We start from the raw sequence: 16,670 nt of genomic DNA on the forward strand, positions 1-16,670 counted from the left end.
GTTAAATGCAGAAGAAATAAGTTATTATTGCTTTGATGGTAATAAATACATTAATGAAAACAGAACATATCCTTCCAAGACAAATCTGGGTTCACAAAAACAGGCATTCCCTGTAGGCATGCAATGCTATTTGTTTTCACAGTACATCCAGCAGTTTGATGTTCATGATGGAAATTATTATTATCATTATTGTTATCATCATTATTAATATTGCACCACGATTTACTTAGAATTGCTCATTGTCAACGCTCTGTAAAAACCGACGACCCCATTCTAAACAAATTTCATGGACTTGGCTAGTACCTGTAAATTGCATAGTAATTACAATTTAGAAAGACATGTCTGTATCTTTGTAATTAGCTCATACCCAGACAATTTAAAACAAAGTGCATATTGCAGTTAATGATCCATACATTCAAATGATATGGTTACCCACAAGTGCTACCGGGTGTGTAATTTTATACATCAGTGATTTCATAAGCGACGTCAACACTGCCGTGAAAATAATGAACCTCCTTCTCTTCTGCCCACTAGTGGAAAGGAAAACGCCGTGATACCTCACGGATGCATTCATATGTATTTATATTCGCGATGAGACGCTGACACTCATTACATTACCATTAGCCCTGTAAAACTCAATGTGAGCGAAAGCGGAAGTATGCTACAGAGTACCATCTTGACTTACCGATGAGTTTCCGCCCACTTCTTCCTCTTACCAATGAGCTGTGCCGGCTCGGATTCCTCCAGGGCCGAGGGAGTTCGCGGGAAACCGGGTATAGTAGGGATGCAGCATACATAACTCGGGAGTTTAACCGCTTTCTTTGTTACAAAACCCGTGTGACATTACCGATCAATTTTAAGCTAATGCCGTTAAAAACGGAGCAGTGACACAGCTTTCTTACCCTCTATGCTAATATCTGGTGCTAGTTAGCGGACTCACATCGTGCATCACGTTGTGCTTCGTACGGCTGAACAGGAAAAAAATACGGCTGAGTAGGAAGAGACAAAGAAGTGCCGCTGTCAGGCACATAAAGGACCTGGTAAAATGAGTCTCTTCAATTTAGACCGGTTCCGTTTTGATGAGAGGGCATGCAGCAAGGACCAGGTTAACGGGTCAAAAAGTCCAGAGTCTGAAAAGGAGAACAAACCAGGTAACCAGCAGCTACATGTAAAGGCTAGCTCTGCATTGCTGATAGCTAGATGTGTTGAAATGCTATCGTTAGCATGACCTGTATCACTTTAACAGCTCAGCATGGCTTCCCCCCGCAGCAGTATTGAGGTAGATATTTAGAAATAATTCTTTCAATCTATAGCTGGCCATTTACACAATCAAATATTACACCTACAGCATAAAAGACAACAATTGTTAAGCCATTTCAGAAATCCTATTAGAGATTTGAGGTGATGTCAGTCTAATCTTCATCTTTTAGCAGCATACAAACACTAAGCTCAGTATTATGATGATGTCTTGTGTACCAGGGTTCACAAGTCAACCATAATTTCAGGATTTGGTCCTTTTCATATCCACCTTCTTTAACTTCAAGTAGTTCCATGCATGTGGTTATGTTCCATGTTTTGCCAAGAAAAACGTAAAAGCAGACATGTGTCATACAATTTGTAGTATCACTGGTCTTCTTCACTGGTATTTTTCCTGCAAACATTAATTTTAATATATCGAATGAAATTTCTTTGTCTGCTGTTAGGAAAACATCTACCAACATGTTTCTGCTGTCTTTTTTCCCCCCAGCTCAGACAAAGCCTGTCAAAGCCCCACCAAAATCCGTCGCCCGAGGAGTTGTTTTTGAGGAAGTCTTTACTATTGATTTAGAGGAGGATGAAGTCATTTCTGAACCAAAAACCAAGATGTCGTTAACAAAAAACTCCAAGTGTGTATATGCTAAAATAACTAGTAATTATTTTTTTCCCCCCAAATGTATGCATTCATTCACTGATCCACTGCATATTTTAGAGTTGTTATCTTTCTTTTATAGCAAGCCTGCTGGTAAAGCATCCCAAATTGTAGTGCTGGATGATACGGATGTGGACGATGATACGGATGTGGACAATGAATTGGATGACAAATTGAACAGACTAATGGAGATGTTTCCTGAGCTGACAAGACTGGATGCGCTGGAGGTGAGTTTCAATAAAAGTTTTGTATCTTTTAGGGATGCCACGATTAGTCAACTAGTCACGATTACGTCGACTATCAAAATCGTTGACGACTGATTTAATAGTCGACCTGTCGTTTGAAGCTTTGTAAGATCACAACAGACGCAGGAATAAGAAGTAGGATTTAAGAGTGTAATAACGGACTGAAACAGAAGATGGCAGCACTGCATGTACAAGGATACCAGCTGCTGTTAAACCCCGAAGAAGAAGAAGTAGCCCTGTCCCAGAATTCATAGCACAACCCAGCTCAGTTTCCAACAATGGCGGCAGCTAGTTAGTTTTAATATTACTCTTATTCTTTCTGGGTCACAAAATAAACATTTAATATATGTTCAGACAAGAATGTAGCTGTGTAAACCTCAAATATCTGCTCAGTTTATCAAGACAGCACTACTTCGGCAGTAACCGATTTACAGCACTAAATCGGTTTGGCTGAGATTAAAGTTAGTTTTTACACAGCTGAATAAATGTCAAGAAGACAACTGATTATCAGAAGTGTGAGATGCTCGAGTATATACTCCGGTGTCCCGTTATATTTTAGATAGCAAGGAGTTTATTAAACTTAGCTGAAACAATCAGCAAATTTCATGAAAATTTAATAAACTACCATCTTGTCTTTATTTTTAGTTAGGACATACCTTAAACACTTAAAGCTGTAAGCTAATGATAGTTATATAAGAGCAGATGCATGCTGGTTCAATTGACCCTGTGCACGAGAAAATGCTAACTTCCTGGTTTGAGACTGGATGTGGGGTTGTACATTTCCGGTAGCTTTACTTTGCGGTCAATCGCTACTGCGAAGATATACTCCAAAATCATGTCCAAAACGGAAAGATCGCGTTAAGTTACAAAGAGAAGAAGGTGGGAACACTCACCACTGTTGTGTCATAAAAAATCTAATGATCAATTTTGACGTTTAAAGAGTTTAGATCGATCAGTTGTTTACATCACTCAACACAAGCAGAACTGCATCACTGCAGCAGAAGACACATCGTCCACATTCAGAAGCACATCTCTGTATAGTGACTGGTCTTATGATTTAAACAGGCAAATGTTCAGCATTCAAACTACAGGGGAAGAATAGTCAAACCAGATGTTTCCCCCGTTATGTCAAGATCAGCTAGTCAAGTACACACATACACAGCATGTTAACAAACCGTGAAAAAAGCCACACAAAAATGAATGATTGCTGGTAACGGTTTTTATACATTAGTATTTACGAAGGGTATGTTGTGACTTACCTTAAAAATTACAGCAGTCCCTCACTATAACACGGTTCACATTTCACCTCGCTGTTTCGCAGATTTTTTAGTGCAAGTTTGCATGCTTATTTTTTTTACGTCACCTTGTGTCCTGCGTCCTGATCGCTGCAGACGATCTCCTCCGTGCCGTCTCTCCTGTACAGTACACAATCGCTGCATCGATCGCTAGCAGTGTGACTCTGAAGTGCAGTACTGTATGTCCACGAAATGTTTTGCACCGTCAAAAAATAAAATTGGCTACTTGATTTCACCTATGGCTGATTATTTTTAGAACATAACACCCACGATAAACGAGGGACAGCTGAGAAATATAACATTTTTAGAGCTGGGCGATATATCGAGTTTTTAAAAAATATCGATATATTTTTATACGAGATATAAGATGTGACAATATCCTTTATATCGATATAGTCTATGTTACGTTATAATTATACTTGTGGAGCCACAAGTTTGCCTCTCTTTCGTCCACTTTCGTCTTTACGCAACGTTACTCGGCCTCGCCTCTCCTTCACTGAACACAACTCCCCCTCCTCCCCCATCGCTTCACCTGCAGGAAGCGACAAGATGGACACGGCAAATCTCCGTTAACGAGTTACTGCGCATCGCCCCGTGCGTGGGGCTGGACGGCGTCAGTGTGTTAGCTAGCTAACCACGCTAACGAGCTAACCACGCTAACGCCATGCAGCCCAGAGGTGCTGCACGGACTAAAATCCTTTCATTTTCTCAAAAGTTGACAGCGCGCCTTATGTATGAATTCTGGTTGTGCTTGATGGCCGCGAACCGATTTTATGTGGAACGCGGCGCTCAGCAATCTGTCAAAAAATGTTTTAGTATGACTTTGGTAAGCTACGGAGCTGCACCGCTTGATGGATTGTCGGAGCATTACGGCTGAGCCTCGCGGAGTGATACGTACTGTGCTTCAACGTAATATTACCCTGTGTATAAGGACCATAAATGGCACCTGTTAAGAGACGTGGTTGCGAAGCGGATTTAAAAACTCCAGGCTGTCAGTCACGCAGTACAAGTTGGGAACAGAGCAGCTGTGAAATCTGTCTTTGTTATTGTGCTCAGCGTCTTTTAGTTTACATTTTGACTGCACAATTGTGATCTTTTTGTTATGCACAAAAACAACATTGTTTTCTTTTATTTATGGAGCATTATTATTTAATAAATGCTCATAATTTAGTTTTGAGTAAATTTTATGTACATCTGCTCTATGTTAATAAAAGTGCCTGTGTGACATCTGGGACACAGCTTTGACTAAGAACTCTCTTTTTGTTCTTACTTTATGGCTTTAAAAAAATATATCGAGATATATATCTTATATCGCCATCCAGCTAAAAAATATCGAGATATGAATTTTGGGTCATATCGCCCAGCCCTAATTTGAATCCCTTTTCTCTTTTGCTCTGAGGTGCGGGGGAAAAAATATCGACAAGTCGATGAACATCATTTACAGATACAGTATATTGGGTAAATGCCCAAGACATCTATAGAAATGTAAATCGCCGCTTGATTCATTCATTTGCTTAACTTGTTTTGGACCGTAAACCAGGCGCGAATAGGACACCGGAAACAAAGCTCCCCACAGCAGTTTCCGCACCGGAAGTAGCATATGCTAACGTGCACATAGTCAATAAGTTGTACGTGTTACGTCCAATGGATGCATGATCTGATTAGCCGACTAATCGCAAAATTAATTGGTGACTAGTCAACTATCAAAATAATCGTTTGTGGAAGCCCTAGTATCTTTATGCATTAATGCCAGTTGCCAAGTATAAAACATTAGGGGTGAATGGGTTTTTTTGTGCCAATAAGAGCTCAATGGTCTGTCCATTTCAGGCTACATTTTTTTATTTATTTATTTTTTTAGCTAATTCTTTGCTCAGTAAATAATCAGCCCACTAATGTTTACGATTGATTTTCTTTAACCCATGTTCATTTACTTTAGTTAAATTTGTGTGTGGCCTGTAAACTGCTAGCATTGAATATAACTTCTTCATAGAGAATACCTAAAATAAGTTCTATATTTTTTATGTTTGCTTTAGAAATTATTTAGTGTTTAAAAATCAGAACCAGCCTGCTGCCTGGTTTTTCAGCACCCTTCCCAAATGTAATATTTATAATGGTGATTGAAAACTGTATTTATATATTAGCCACTTCAAATGTAGTCACTGTTCATTAGAGATGATCCGTTCGGTTTTCCTTTCAGATCGTTGAAAGTACAAGCACACTGGATGGGGCTGTAGCTGCTTGCCTTTTAAAATATGGTGATAAAGAAGGTAAGTATTTATTTTACTTTTCATATTGAGGTTTATTTTATAACTTAAAGGGAAATCTTTAGTTCTACAAAGAATATACCAAATCTAAACCTATAGAGAGTAAGTAAGAGTAAAAAGAAAAAAAGAAGCAATTATTAGGTGTGAAAAATAATTATTCCAAATATATGAGCATGTTATTGTAAAAATAACATCCTCTTAAAGTGATTAAAGTAGATAGATCTGTTTCTTAATTAGTTAGATTTATTAGGAACACTGTCTGTTTTGTCCTCTCAGGCCCGAGTCAAAGCAGGAAGAGAAAGCAGGATGGAAGCAGCAGCTCTAAAGACAGTGTTGAGATTCAACCTAGCAAGAAGACAAAACCATCAGCGGTAAGCCTTCTAACTGTGTCTTAATAGTTTAAAATGGGAAGAATTGTGCATCTTTGCGACACTAATGGTGACTTCAGTCATGATACAGCATGAAAACAGTGTGCACAGAACACTGGGAATACTTTAATTTTCTTTTAAACAGAACAAAAGCGTGGTTTACAAGAACTGACTCCTGCTTTGTTTTGTTTTTTTGTAAATTAAAATGGTAATTTTATTGCATTTTTTAACGGACAGGCCTCTGATGAGGAAGAAAATGAGGACAAAGAGCCAAGCTGGGAGAAGCAGGCATCTATGGTCAGAAGACTGCAGAAGAAATTTCCTGACCAGGACAAGGAGGTGAGTGAGAGACGTCTTAAATTCACAATGTCGCAATTAACATTTCCACTGATGTAAAAAATATGTTACAAAAACTGTATAAAATGGCCTGCAACACTGCAGTAAAAAGTAAATGTGTCAATGTGCCACTTTAGTTCGGCTGGTGAGAAGGCAACCCTTGCTGTAGTGTCCTGGTTCAATTCCACCCTGGGAATTCCCCTTCTGGCTCTGCCTTCTTTTTTACATGCCACAGTCCTAGAAGGCCAACAAGTAAACTTAAAATATACATACAGTGCTTGACAAATTTATTAGACCATGACCAAGTGTATGGTTTTTACCACAGCTGCCTTCTACAATGGTCTATCCACCAGTATGTACAATGTCTTTAAGTGAAAGTTTTTGTTTAAAACAAGATTTCTAAAATGTTTGTTTTCATCCCCTAATAAATGTATTAAGCACCGTATAAAGGTGGAGAAGATGTAGTTGAACATTTACTGATGAGTTCAAAGAAAATTACATCGACACAAAATAGTAAGAAAAGGAAGTCGGTCAAAATTACAGCTGTTTCTGAAACAATGTTTTGTGTTAGTTTGACGACTGATCCGTAGTCTGTGTGTTGTAGGAGCTGAGGATGGTGCTGCAGGAACATGACTTTAATTTTGAAGATGCTCTGCAGGTTCTACAGATGTTCTCAGACACAGGTGCAAACACAACAGCTGTCATCTGAATATTTTCACTGTTTAACAAGCAGTTTATATGTACTTTCAATTTAATGTTGAAGTGCTTAACTGGTTCTGAAACCTCCGTTTGTTTTCTGATATTAGATAATACAAGTTTCAGCTCGCATGGGTCAGAAGGAAAGGTATCCAGCAAATCAAAGAAGAAAGACGAGTCAAAGAGAGAGCTGAGGCCCCGAAAAGACCAGAAAAATGCTGAAAAGAGGCAAGACCATGTCAGTGAAACGGAGGATGACAGTACAGATGATTCTGAAAATACAATGGACAGTGAAGATGATTCTGACTTGGAAGACAACGAAGACTCCAAAGAGAAAAGTGCCACTCTGTCTTCTTGGATTGTAAGAAAATCTGGTCCAGCGGCTTCATCATCCTCTGCCAACAAAACTACTACCTCTTCCTCGCTGAAGTCCTCTTCCTCTTTATCTGCTGCCCAGACTTTGTCCAGATTTGCCAGTGGAACCAGCATAGCTAAGAAGCAGGCGGCAGAGAGAAAGAGGAAGGCGCGTGCCTCCGATGAACATGTCAGTTCAGAGGGCGAAAACGACTATGAAGACCCAGTAAGCAGCGAGTTTGAGGATTCAGATGATGAGCTGGACTCTAAAGTAGGCTTGACAGAAGTGAAGAGGGAGATTCTTGCATTCTTCCAGGATGCATCACTAGACGAACTGTCACTAATGTCTGGGTGCTCCATTAAAAAGGCACAGAAAATTGTGGAACTGAGACCCTTTAAAAGCTGGAAAAGCTTGGTAAGAGGCCATGTGTTTCTAAACAAGAAGCATGAAACCACAAATAGATTTCCAGCAGATTATTTATGTTAAATAAAACAGTTTGATAGAGTTTTTGTCCAAAGAGGTATAAAAACAAAGGGCTGTATTCACAGTCTGAAATCATCTGACTGAATGCAACCTTTTGTTTATGCTGTATTGGCTTGTTCTGCAGATAACATGCTCTGTTCAGCACAATAGTTTTATCACAATAGTTTTCTTTTTCTCCACACCTCTATCATCAGAGGGTAAATATGCAAAGATGGATAAGATTTATCAGAATGTGTACAAATAGAGTAGTAATGACTCCTCTCTATATTTAGTCAGATTTATTTGTCATGTTAATTGTTGTTTGATGTTTTTCTCCTCCAGGTTGATGTTCTCAATAAGAACAATGGACTTTCAGAAGACTTGCTGGCGGGCTGCAGAGTCGTCCTCAAGGAGAGGAAGGTTGTCCTGGGGCTGATGAGCAAATGCGAGACGATTTCATCAAAAATGGTCAAACAAGTCACTCAAGTGATGGAGAAAGGGACAGGAACCATGAAACAGCCCACAGTGCTCAACACCCAGTGAGTACAGTGTAATTCTTGAAAACAGTTTGTGAACCATCTTAAATTTCTTAAGTTTTTGTGTAGTATGACCAACATCAGATTCTAATGCAAGGGTTCAAAGTAAATATTCTGAAACGTACTTCTAGAAATTAAAAGAAAACTGTCTCCGAGAGTTCAGGCTGTGTTAAAGAATAATGGGGAAATAATAGTTCAGTGGTGGTAGCATGTGGGCTGTTGTGAGGAGCTTCAGACTATCTGCAGAGAGTGTCTGTTGTCAAATTGGGGCAAGTGTCAAAAATATGTGGTATAGCCGGTCTGTGGGCCGCTCTTACATGTACTGCTATTGGTTCATCTGTCAGCCATGGGGAAGAATGAAGTTACAACATATAAAGAGCTGAAGTGAAACAGTGTTTAAAAAATTAAATGTCTCCACTGATGTCACTGTTTGTACTTTGCATGCTATATTTTTTTAATGGGTTTTTGTTTGCACAATTGTTGAATGTATCTCTATAAAAAGACGAAGGTCAGTTCAAGATATTTGTGCAAACTGTCGATTGTTTCAATAATTTGTAACCAAAAAAATTGAAATTTCGTAATAAAAAAAATCAGTTCTTTATTATAACAAGATTGTTAAAAATGTCTTTACAGAACTTTTAAAAAATATTTTGTAACTTGATAAAGGAGGCTTTCTGTTGTCATTTCAATGTATAAGACAAGCAAATGTGATACAAAAAACAAGCGAGTATGATGTGCAGAGTATTAGAAAGAAATGTCTGAATGTTTTTGCTACTGAGTGAAAGCTGAACGATCTTTAACTTAACTCTCCAATGTTGGAAGGAAAGTGCAGAATTTGCAAACAGTGTAGGAACCAATGTAGGAAGACTGAGGTGATTTGTGACCTCAGAATGAACTTGGCCATAACTGCTGTTATAACAGCTTTTCATCATTTCTCCATAAATTATGCATGCAGGGTGTGTTTGGGAAAAAAAGACAGACCTAGTTCTTTTTCTCAGTCTGTAATTATTGTTGTTCTTCAGGTTCCAGCTGAAACCCTATCAGCTAATTGGGCTAAAGTGGCTGCTGCTTCTTCATGAACACAAATTGAGCGGTATCCTTGCTGATGAAATGGTGAGGCAATAAGCTTGGGACCTGTTGTTAAATGTTAAATCCGACATAAGTTTGTATAAGTTTGTTTTTTTCTTCCCAAAAAGTATAAATATGGATACTGAATTAAAGCAAATGTGTTGTTTTAGCCTAAAAATGGCAAGAGAGCACTGATTTGTGCAGTTGGTCAACATTTTGTTCTTAATATTGTTGAGAAACAACAGTGTTCAAACATAAGTGTTTGAACACTGTTGCTACTGTTCGTGTCTCATGTCTGATTGTATCGCTTTGTCTCTTTCACTGTCCAACCTGCAGGGTTTAGGGAAAACTATCCAGGCTATAGCATTTCTAGCTCAGCTGTACCAGAATGGTATTGAAGGGCCTCACCTCATCACTGTGCCTTCTTCTACACTGGGTAATGAACTCCACATGTCACGCGCTTTGCCACTTCACTTTATACCGTGTAATCTTTCAGCTTGAATAATAGTCCACATAGATAGATACTTTATTGAAATTATAACTTGAAAATTGAAACAGAACAATATACACACAGATTTTTATCTTCATTAACATTTATGGTACAAACTTCAATATTTCCATCTGAATCTTTTTATTTACATAAAACCTAAAGAAATGACTATTTCTGACCTGTGTTGTTTTCAATTTGTCTTGTAGATAATTGGGTCAGAGAGATGAAACTCTGGTGTCCAGATCTCAAAGTTCTCGTCTATTATGGTAAGGTTATAGTTAATTAAGTGTTGCTAGAAAATTAACTGAAACAGTTTTAGGAACTCGAGGATTTGTGTTCTGTGGAGCATGATGTTCACATGTAAATATGCATAATCTGTGGTGATTGTTAGAAGTTTAGCTGGATGTCACATGTCTGCTGTGTGCACTTGCACAATTAAAAAAGTTTTTTTTTAAATTGTGCATTTGATTTTTGCTTCAGAATGTTTGTATCTGACCTTGCTTAAAAATCTAATTTCCTCAGTTTGGTAAACAAAGCATTGTGTTTGTGTTCCTTTATTCTGTATAGGATCTATAGAAGATCGTCGCTACCTCAAACATGACATCCTGAATGGAGATGTTGACTTCAATGTCATTGTGACCACGTAAGCAAACACAGATCACTCATCATTTTAGCAAACATGCTACCAGGAGATCGAATTAGTGCAGTGAAGAATGAGCTCCTGGAGGAAACGATAGAAACTTTTCACTCATACCTTTGCTTTTATTTCATTTGTTTGTTTCTTTATAGTTATAACTTGGCAATAGGAAACGACAGCGACCGCAGCCTGTTTCGTAAGCTGCGGCTGATATATGCCATTTTTGATGAAGGCCACATGCTGAAGAACATGAACTCTTTGCGCTATCGGCATCTTATGGCTATTAATGTAAGCTGACCTCTGTGTAGTCTTTTTTTTTTTTTTTTAACACCACTGTGGTTTTTCTTTGTTGCGCCTAACGGGGTTCGGTTTCTGTCTGGTTCCCTGTAGGCAGAGCATCGCTTGCTGCTGACAGGAACTCCGTTACAGAACAACCTCTTAGAGCTGATGTCTCTTCTGAACTTCATCATGCCATCTATGTTCTCCAGCTCCACTACCCAGCTCTCAAAAATGTTTTCTATGGTAAGTGTCTGTCAAGTCGATTTTGTTTTGACAGAAGTGGGGTTTTTTGTACTTTTTAAGCACTAAATAACTCCAGAATTACAAGAAAATGCAACTCCTTTCTCTTTCTGTTAAACTGTAGTCGGTCATGTCTTCTCTTATTAAATAAGAATTTGAGTGATTAAAACAGCTCAAATACCAAAACAGGTGCTGCATCAAGGAACAGGGTTTGAAAATAAACTTGAGCCTCTGAAATTAACTGATTATTCATTGTCCCCTGGTTTTCACTTTAATTACAGACAAATGTCATGATCTTTTGTTTCACAGGTTAAAACAGTGCAAGAAGAACATGCAAAATCTGTTTAGTAGTAGCGTGTTCTGTTGTTCTGTCTCCTGACTCAAATTGCTTGTTACATTGCATGTTAGAAATCACATGAAGAGCAGAGTCGTTTCGAGAGGGATCGTATTTCTCAGGCCAAACTCATCATGAAACCTTTCATCCTCCGACGGATCAAGAGCGAGGTCGGTTAATCTGAGAAAGTTGCACATTTGTACTGTACAAGTATTATGAGAATTTCAAGTATTTGGAATGAAAGCCTGCATTACAGCTTTCGTTTTTTTTGCCCAAGATGTGTGAAACTCTTAATAGTAATGAACTTCAAGTAATAATCGAGTTAGAATTAAATAAATATTCATACACTTTCTATGAAAATCCTTCTTGTCTGGAGTTGATCTTATTTAAATGACTATTGGGCTAAAAGATAAGCTTCCAGGAAAAACTAACAAACAGTTTTAATCATACACATTTACAGGGATTATATGTACTAATTAACTAATGGTGCTCCTTTTCCCCCCCCCCAAGGTCCTTCAGCAGCTTCCAGCAAAGGAAGAGACTGTGGAGTTCTGCTCAATGAGTGAGAAGCAGCGGGGTCTGTACCAGAACCTCTTTCAAAAACTCAAATCCACCACGAATGGCGAAAGTAAGCCCCACATTAAATGAACTGGGTGGAATTAGAGCTCTTTAGTATAACTCGGGATACTATTTTACAGTAATATAGAACAATGTTTGATTAATAATTCTTGACATGCATCTTCTCTTCAGAGCGAGAGTTGTGTAATGTGATGATGCAGCTGAGGAAGATGGCCAACCACCCTCTGCTTCATAGACAGTACTACACCACTGAAAAACTAAAAGCCATGAGCAAGCTTATGCTCAAGGTGAGGATACTCCCCGACAACCACTGTTTGTGTTCTTTATTGTGTTTTGTTTGTCTTGTTGGCTGAATTATCGATTAGCTCATGCTAAGACAGTGAGCCCTCCGTCCACATTTCCGAAGAATCACTACTATGTTCTGGAGGACTCCTTGTTTTTGCACACAGTGATCACCTAATAAGTCTTTGCTGATAGTGTTCAAGTTCAATGTCACTTTTGGTGGTTTTCAAGGGAATTTGATTCTCATTAGTTCAATACAACCAATGACATGAAAACATCACTTTCTCTGCTTCACACATTACAACAACCTTTGAATCTTGAAGTTATTGACATTCTGGTTTTTCATTCTGTTATCCAGAAACGTCTTCAAGTTGTGATATTTAGCTTGCAGATTTGGCTCACAACACCAAACATTTAGATTTCTTTGCCATCATCATTTTTTGGATCCTGGTACGCTGTTGACTAGCTGAATGCTGGACTTTGATTTAGTACATTTTCATACATTTTGGGTCGTCTCTTTTTCTCTCTCCTCAGGAGCCAACACACTATGATGCAGATCCTGTTCTGATACAGGAGGACATGGAGGTGATGTCAGATTTTGAGCTGAATCGTCTGTGCCAGCAGTACTCCACTATCAGCTCCTACCAGCTTGAAAATGATCTCCTGCTTGACTCTGGAAAATTCCACCACCTTACAAAGCTGCTGGCCTCACTTAAAGAGAAGGTAGATAGAAATATACCGAACCATTTCGTTCTACGTTTTTGATTTTTGGAGCACAGGTTTAAGATTTTTTACAGCACAACCTTCCTGTCGTCATACAGGGGGACCGAGTGGTATTATTCAGTCAGTTCACCATGATGCTTGATATTGTGGAAGTGCTGCTGAAACATCTTATGCATCGTTACATCAGACTGGATGGATCCACACCCATAGCGGACAGGTGGGTTTCAAATATTGAAATAAGATCATTGTAGCTAACAAGGCATCAAGCATTTGATGTTATTAGGTCTAAATCTTTTCCTTTAAAATTATTTATTGGACTTCATTCTTGCGGTTCTCAGTCATATAGGTCATGCTTATCTAAGGAGCTTGGAAAGAAAAGCGACTAGACTTCTTTAAACTTCTTTTGAGTCACTTTTTTTCCCCAAGCTCCTTAGATTCTAGTTATATTCTATGTTCTGCAAACCAGTAGAATAAAATTGTAACATGATTTAAATTTAATATCTAAAAGGTCACGTTGTGCACATGTGGATGTCTATACAGACACTTTGACTGGAACTTCAACAACATCAGATATTACATTACAGTAAAGGCACCTTAAATCCTGCAGAAGTGTTTGTTAAAGTTTAAGCTGTTTGAAAAGTTTAGCACATCTGTTATTCTAGCTGTTGCATCAGGTAAAAATGTGTCAAAATGGAAGCAATGTCTGTTCAATTCAGCTTGTACCCACCTGTAGCTGTTAAATGGTTTTCTTTCTCCTTCAGGATTGTGTTGATTGATGAGTTCAACACAGACCCTGACATATTTGTGTTCCTGCTGTCAACCCGTGCTGGCGGCCTCGGCATAAACCTGACCTCAGCTAACGTTGTGATTCTACATGACATCGACTGCAATCCCTACAATGACAAACAAGCAGAGGATAGGTGTCACCGTGTGGGCCAGACCAGGTTAGATGGAATCTGTGTACGATCCTAGATGTATTTTACCCAACAATGTCTTGTGATTGTGCCTTATCATGTCAGTTACTGGGCAGAAAAGCGTTTTGCAATATCAATGCAGGTTCTGTTGGGAGGAAATTCTGTGGTTAGTATAGTTGCACACATGCAGTGTGTAGTGATGGATCTACTTCTGTGTATCAGAACTGTACAGGTGATTAAGCTGATCAGTAAGGACACTATAGAGGACTGCATCCTGCAACTGGGCAACAAGAAACTAAAGCTGGAGCAGGACATGATCTCATCTGAACAAAGTAAGGAGATATTTAAAGATATGTGCTGTACCTATTTTCACCGAAGGTTTCTCTAGTAGATAAATTCAATTAGATAAATGCATTTGTTTCGGTTTTTAAAATAAACATGAAAAAAATACTCAAAACATAAAAAAACAGTAGTGAGGATTTCATTAAGAAGTCCTAGCCTTTAAGGCCCAAAGTGTGCTTCTGTTCTTTTAAACATGGTCAGCTGCTTTCACAATAAACTCCTGCAAATTTTGTACGAGTACCAAATTTGTCAGAGAGATTATTGCCCCTCACTCACGTCTGTGCTCTGCAAGCAGACACTTTGAATTTTTATTTTAGCAAGTAATACTTACTGGCCATCTGACACTTCTCTTTCTCTGTGTGAGCACCCGAATCGATACTCTATTTTGCTTCTTTCTGTCTTTGAGTGACATTTTTAAACACCACAGCCGCTATCTTTAGCTTATGTGTACGACATATTTTTGTCAGATAAAGGTTGCAAGCCTCTGACTGCAGTGTCTACATCTGTAAATATTTGCTTTTGATTTCTGCTAAAACTCCAGCTGACTTTAAAACTGGGTCCACGTTTTATGGGGTTTTTCTGTTTGGAAAGTGCATGAATTCCAGGAGCAGTTATTGGATTAACCTGATTCTATTGTGGAAAATGTGGGAAATTGATTAACATTATTAGGCAGGTGAAGTGCAAACAATGAGGATTGAGAAGATAATCACAGGAAAATGTAGATATTTTTTGCAGTGTGTACCCTGCCTTTTGTTAACTGGAATAGGGTTAGCTAAGTTGGTTAGGATAATGCAAAAATAATGCTAACAAATGATTTGTCCTTTAGGTGATGAGGGGACCATACCTGAGGATATGGCATCTTTGATCAAAGCCTCACTGGGACTGTGATACACAAATATGTGAAACTTGAAACTGTACAAATGCATTTGTATGGAGTCTCCTGAGATTTCGGGAAGACTTGAGTATTCTGACTGAGCTAACACCATTGTGTCTGTACTTGAGAACTGCTGTAAACCATAAACTGCCATGCAAACACTGAAATCCAATAGATCAGATTTACAGTGTGACATGGCAGCTGTGCCTAAAACAGTTTTTACATACGCACAGTTTTTGCTCTCACTTTGACTACACGACCAGTATAAACTGCATTTTAGCCTCTGCATTTTGTAAGTGTACCAAGCAGTAAAAACTTGAAAAAGTGTGATTTTTAAATCTTTAGTAATAAAAAAGTATTTAAAGTACACTATCACACTGGTCTGACAGAATTAAAGTGTCGTTTAAGTTTAAACATATGCAGTGTTGCACTGCTCCCATTCAGATAAAAGTAACATGGTGGTAAGGAGAATGATGCTTACTTGCCAAACTTTGATACAGGAAATATTTTAAAATCTAGGACTTAAAGAAAAAGGTTCGAGCATGGAGAATGGTGGATATATTTTTACCCGCCGTTCCATACAGTGTTTACGTGTTCAGAGAAATACAGTTCACATAGCAAGTATACTGAAAATGTTGTTCACATTAAATTCCTCTACCATTTCTGATTTAAAATTTGTGGCTGCATCACATGCATATGGACTCTGTCAGTGTTAAGTGTAATGTCTTACATTTCATCCTGTTGTCATCTTCTAATTACATATTTAGGAAAGGCAGACTGCATCAAGCATACAGATATTTTAATTCTTATCCTGGTATGTAAGAAAAAACCTATGGTGCTTGAATTTCTTTCATAGCTGTTTCTACTCCTTTAATTATCGTGCCGAGAGAAGACTTTTCGATTTAAGGAAGCAGCTGCCGCATTCGTGTACTGTATAAGTAGATAATGTGTTGTTATTGTAAAAGTGTTACTGTAAAAGCTTTTACTAAGTCATGTGTATGTTTGTTTGTTTTTTTTAGTTTCTTGTTAAAACTGAATAATAAATATTGGAATAATTGTTTGTGTGGTGTCTATAACAGTGCACCAGTAGAGGGAGCCAATGACAATTTTTTTTAACTATTATTATCAGAGATTACAAAGATCCTCCCAAAGGCCAGAGTTGGTAACGGTCTGTAGTAGTATACATTGCTGAACTATAATTACATTTCCAATTTTTCATTTGGAGAAACTGTAAAGGATTCTTTGATTAATCTAATGAAAGAGTGCCAAAATAATCACAGAGCAATAATATAAGAACTTATTAATAAACTGAAATTGGGAGGTCTGATATTTTTTCAGAAAATAATTGTTTGTATAAGTGCGTATTGTTACCTTGTTGCTGATGTAGACAGTTCCAACAGGCTTAAGAAAAGTCAAGGGTACTTAAAAATGAAACTGGTAAT

General features: G+C 38.2%; 1 protein-coding gene across 2 annotated transcripts; it reads left to right on the forward strand.

Annotated features, from left to right (window-relative positions):
* The first annotated feature begins 695 nt into the window (after positions 1-695).
* On the forward strand, positions 696-16,285 carry smarcad1a (SNF2 related chromatin remodeling ATPase with DExD box 1a). Of its 2 annotated transcripts, XM_086314613.1 has the most exons (24): positions 696-1,151; positions 1,748-1,886; positions 1,992-2,136; positions 5,647-5,716; positions 5,990-6,084; positions 6,319-6,420; positions 7,022-7,100; positions 7,224-7,474; positions 7,571-7,882; positions 8,273-8,469; positions 9,489-9,579; positions 9,871-9,970; positions 10,231-10,290; positions 10,592-10,667; positions 10,814-10,949; positions 11,052-11,183; positions 11,589-11,684; positions 12,025-12,142; positions 12,265-12,380; positions 12,910-13,098; positions 13,197-13,315; positions 13,860-14,042; positions 14,235-14,344; positions 15,181-16,285. In XM_086314613.1, the coding sequence occupies exons 1-24, from the start codon at positions 1,046-1,048 to the stop codon at positions 15,240-15,242; spliced, it is 3,084 nt and encodes a 1,027-aa protein (XP_086170739.1). In that variant the 5' UTR covers positions 696-1,045; the 3' UTR covers positions 15,243-16,285. The 2 variants fall into 2 exon arrangements, with proteins under 2 accessions (XP_086170739.1, XP_086170738.1); XM_086314612.1 differs by having other exon boundaries at positions 7,224-7,882.
* The last annotated feature ends 385 nt before the right edge of the window (positions 16,286-16,670 follow it).

This window comes from Aulonocara sp. 'chitande type north' Nkhata Bay, linkage group LG12 (assembly GCF_057382095.1).
Source record: "Aulonocara sp. 'chitande type north' Nkhata Bay isolate Kocher_YH1m ecotype deep benthic linkage group LG12, A_spYH_male_GT1.1, whole genome shotgun sequence".
Lineage (NCBI taxonomy): Eukaryota > Metazoa > Chordata > Actinopteri > Cichliformes > Cichlidae > Aulonocara > Aulonocara sp. 'chitande type north' Nkhata Bay.

Excerpts from the sequence above, each read along its gene's own strand:
- smarcad1a (XM_086314612.1), top strand. The coding sequence starts at position 1,046 with ATGAGTCTCTTCAATTTAGACCGGTTCCGTTTTGATGAGAGGGCATGC. Across the intron at positions 1,887-1,991 it reads TCGTTAACAAAAAACTCCAA|CAAGCCTGCTGGTAAAGCAT; the intron begins GTGTGTATATGC and ends TTTCTTTTATAG. Across the intron at positions 6,085-6,318 it reads AGAAGACAAAACCATCAGCG|GCCTCTGATGAGGAAGAAAA; the intron begins GTAAGCCTTCTA and ends TTTAACGGACAG.